The sequence below is a fragment of the Rhagoletis pomonella genome, unplaced genomic scaffold, assembly GCF_013731165.1.
Source record: "Rhagoletis pomonella isolate Grant_MI unplaced genomic scaffold, Rhpom_1.0 Rhpom_scaffold_19453, whole genome shotgun sequence".
Lineage (NCBI taxonomy): Eukaryota > Metazoa > Arthropoda > Insecta > Diptera > Tephritidae > Rhagoletis > Rhagoletis pomonella.
This window is the reverse complement of record NW_023477974.1, coordinates 1-2,685: the sequence shown is the minus strand read 5'-3', so window position 1 is coordinate 2,685 and position 2,685 is coordinate 1. Positions and strand designations below refer to the sequence as shown.

Sequence of the window (2,685 nt, the reverse complement as noted above, 5' to 3'; positions counted from 1 at the left end):
TTTTTTAAAAAAAAAGGTATCAAGCTCTTAAAAAATCACCCATTACAAATCTTCTTGCAGTTTTTTAATGAAATGTTATTTAAGACTGTATTAATAGAAGTGAAAGAGAGAAATAATGCAGTGTATTTAGAAGAAAATGTAAAATCAATACAATATGCCCTTTTTGACAAAATTTAAATTTTGCATGACAAAAAAAACAGGATATGCATCCAGATAAATGAATATTTTGTAAAGGAATGGCTTTTAACTTTAGTACAAGGTTTGTAACTGATAACAAACTAATAGATTACTAACAAAATAACTTAAAAAAGTTAAATAGGGCCATTTGCATTGATACCGGCAATAAATACATCATATGTGCACATGTATGTAGATTAGTCCCAGTTATTTTTCTACATAAATTTTATGTAAATGATAAGTACGTTAAAAGCAAAGGAAAAAGTATAACTTCTTAATTTAATCGAAATTGTAAACACAGATAAATTAAATAGCAATCCAGTGTTGTTATAATTTCTAAAACGGCGCACAATAAATGTCTGCCAGCAACATGTGCTTCATTTGCTTTTGTTAAACATTTTACGTATACTTTGGGAACATCAAGATGTTTAATAATATTGTTTTAGTAGTGTAGCTTTTGCGTGGTCAATGATTAAAAGAAAATTGTATTCATGTAGATATTATTACTCTATGAAATCCGTTCAAACATTGACCCATGATTGTTTTAATGGTTTGTCGCTGTTGCTTGGTGTATAAAATATTGCTATGAATATTATGCCTCCAAATCATTGACAAATAGCACTTCACGGTGCTTCAGGCCTGCTTCAGCTAACGTTGTGTCATTGCTATTACCATTGATGGCGGCATTGTTAATGAATGAGCTGGCATAAAGGACACGTTTAGGGAAATTCGTTGTTATCTCGAATTCATCAGGTGATGAGGGGTGACAGAACAGATAGTTGTACACATCCTGTGGGTGACAGGCAAAATTTCAACATTGATACATATTTATTTAATAAAAAAATAAAATACTTACAATTAATGAGTTGGAATTGAGAAAACGCCGCTCAAGTCGTGCGCCGTTCGGCAGTTTGAATACGACACAGATGGTATCCGCTGTACCGGCTGGTGGTTCATTTGGTACCTTGTTGGCCAACTCAATTTTTAGTTGAGCAATTTCCTGAAGATTTTATATTTCGTAATTTAGAGATTTTGATATATATGTATACTCCAAAATCACTCACTTGTTTTCGGCGTGTCTCTTCAGCGCGTTCGCGTTCAATAGCCTCCTGCGCTTGTCGTTCAGCATCACGCTCTAACTGACGAAGCCGCTCCTTCTCCTCGTCGGCACGTAAACTAAGCCGATATGCTTCGTCTTGCTGCTGGCGTAGAGTTTGTATAAGATTTCGTTCTAAACGATCAGCTCGTGCTTGACTCAGCCATATCTCATTTGCCGATATCACCGTTTGCATGCGGCGTATCAACTCTTCAGGCATGCAATCACCTTCGAAGCGACCCACAACAATCATTCGATTGTTGCGTAGAGTTATTAACATCATCGTCGGATAGACGTGCACATTTAATGTGTGCGATACCCTATAACCCTCTGGCGAGGATACGTCACAGCCCCACAAAAGCATATTACGATTAACATAATCAATGACTGATTGGTTTGAGAGTGTAGTGCGGCACAATGAATCCACATCTGGATTGTTGGTGGGATCCTTGTGCAGGTAGATGAGCAAGAAACGCAACTCTTGTTTGGCATCATTAAGTGCTTGCGCGTAGGTGCCCTGGTAGAAGACCGGGTGTGCTGGATAGCGTTCATTGTATGAGCGTATAAAGCTCATGACATCACCCACCGGATCGGTGACGACTACAATGATGCGGGGTAAAAAATAAATTTAATTATATAAATGAATCAAAGTGCCTAAAATATTCACTATTAACCACAGTACATACTTCTTTCGTCGTTTCGCCCCAAATTCAGTAGCCCATTTAGTACACTGGCGAATGTTGAGTAGCAGTACTGAAATACCACATTAATCACGTAGCCAATGAAGCCTGTAAAGCTCCGCGGGATAGGACCTCCAGTTCCGCGCACCGCTCGACCACCGGGCATATTTGCGGAAAAAATTTGTTGCAGAAAGCGATCGTCGATGACAGCAGGTGCGCGTACATCTCTCGAGGCAGCATATGTTGTTGGAATACCTTCACGTATGTTCATTTGTTCTTGAAAAGCAACCTGCAAAGTGGAATTAATTAACACCGGTATTTATCTAAGCGCATTATTTGTAAAAATTCTTCACCTCTAGATCCCACTGATGTCTGATTAAGACATCCCGACATATATTCATATCCTCAATGCCTGTTATGTCTTGGAACTGTAGAACCTTTTCGGTTTGTTCATTTGTAAGTCCGTCTTCCATGACTGTGTGTGAGTTTGGATTTGTCGGGCGCAGCAGTACAGAAAGACAACAAAGGTGATGATTCGTAGTTTGTTGTTCGTGTACACGTATGGACAGAAAGTAGACCTTGCCGTCGTCGTTGTTGTTTTAGCTGGTGTGGAAAAGTCGTGTTCCCTCGACGATATGAAGCGTTGCAGTATTTGCATTCCCAAATAGTATTTGCCCTCCCGCTTTTTTTGCACTCGGTGATTGGTTATGAGTGAAAGTATACGGAAAATTA

At 38.7% G+C, this 2,685-nt stretch overlaps 1 protein-coding gene across 1 annotated transcript; it reads right to left on the bottom strand.

Moving 5' to 3' along the window:
- Positions 1–74: 74 nt before the first annotated feature.
- On the bottom strand, positions 75–2,679 carry LOC118732372 (FAS-associated factor 2-like). The gene is made up of 5 exons (XM_036461506.1): positions 2,307–2,679; positions 1,960–2,242; positions 1,242–1,873; positions 1,034–1,177; positions 75–967 (listed from the first exon to the last, which is right to left on the bottom strand). The coding sequence occupies exons 1-5, from the start codon at positions 2,424–2,426 to the stop codon at positions 770–772; spliced, it is 1,377 nt and encodes a 458-aa protein (XP_036317399.1). The 5' UTR covers positions 2,427–2,679; the 3' UTR covers positions 75–769.
- Between the last annotated feature and the right edge of the window lie 6 nt (positions 2,680–2,685).

Coding starts and splice junctions, on each gene's coding strand:
- LOC118732372 (XM_036461506.1), bottom strand. CDS start 2,426: ATGGAAGACGGACTTACAAATGAACAAACCGAAAAGGTTCTACAGTTC. Junction 2,243..2,306: donor GACATCAGTGGGATCTAGAG/GTGAAGAATTTT, acceptor TCCACTTTGCAG/GTTGCTTTTCAAGAACAAAT. Junction 1,178..1,241: donor AAGAGACACGCCGAAAACAA/GTGAGTGATTTT, acceptor TAAAATCTTCAG/GAAATTGCTCAACTAAAAAT.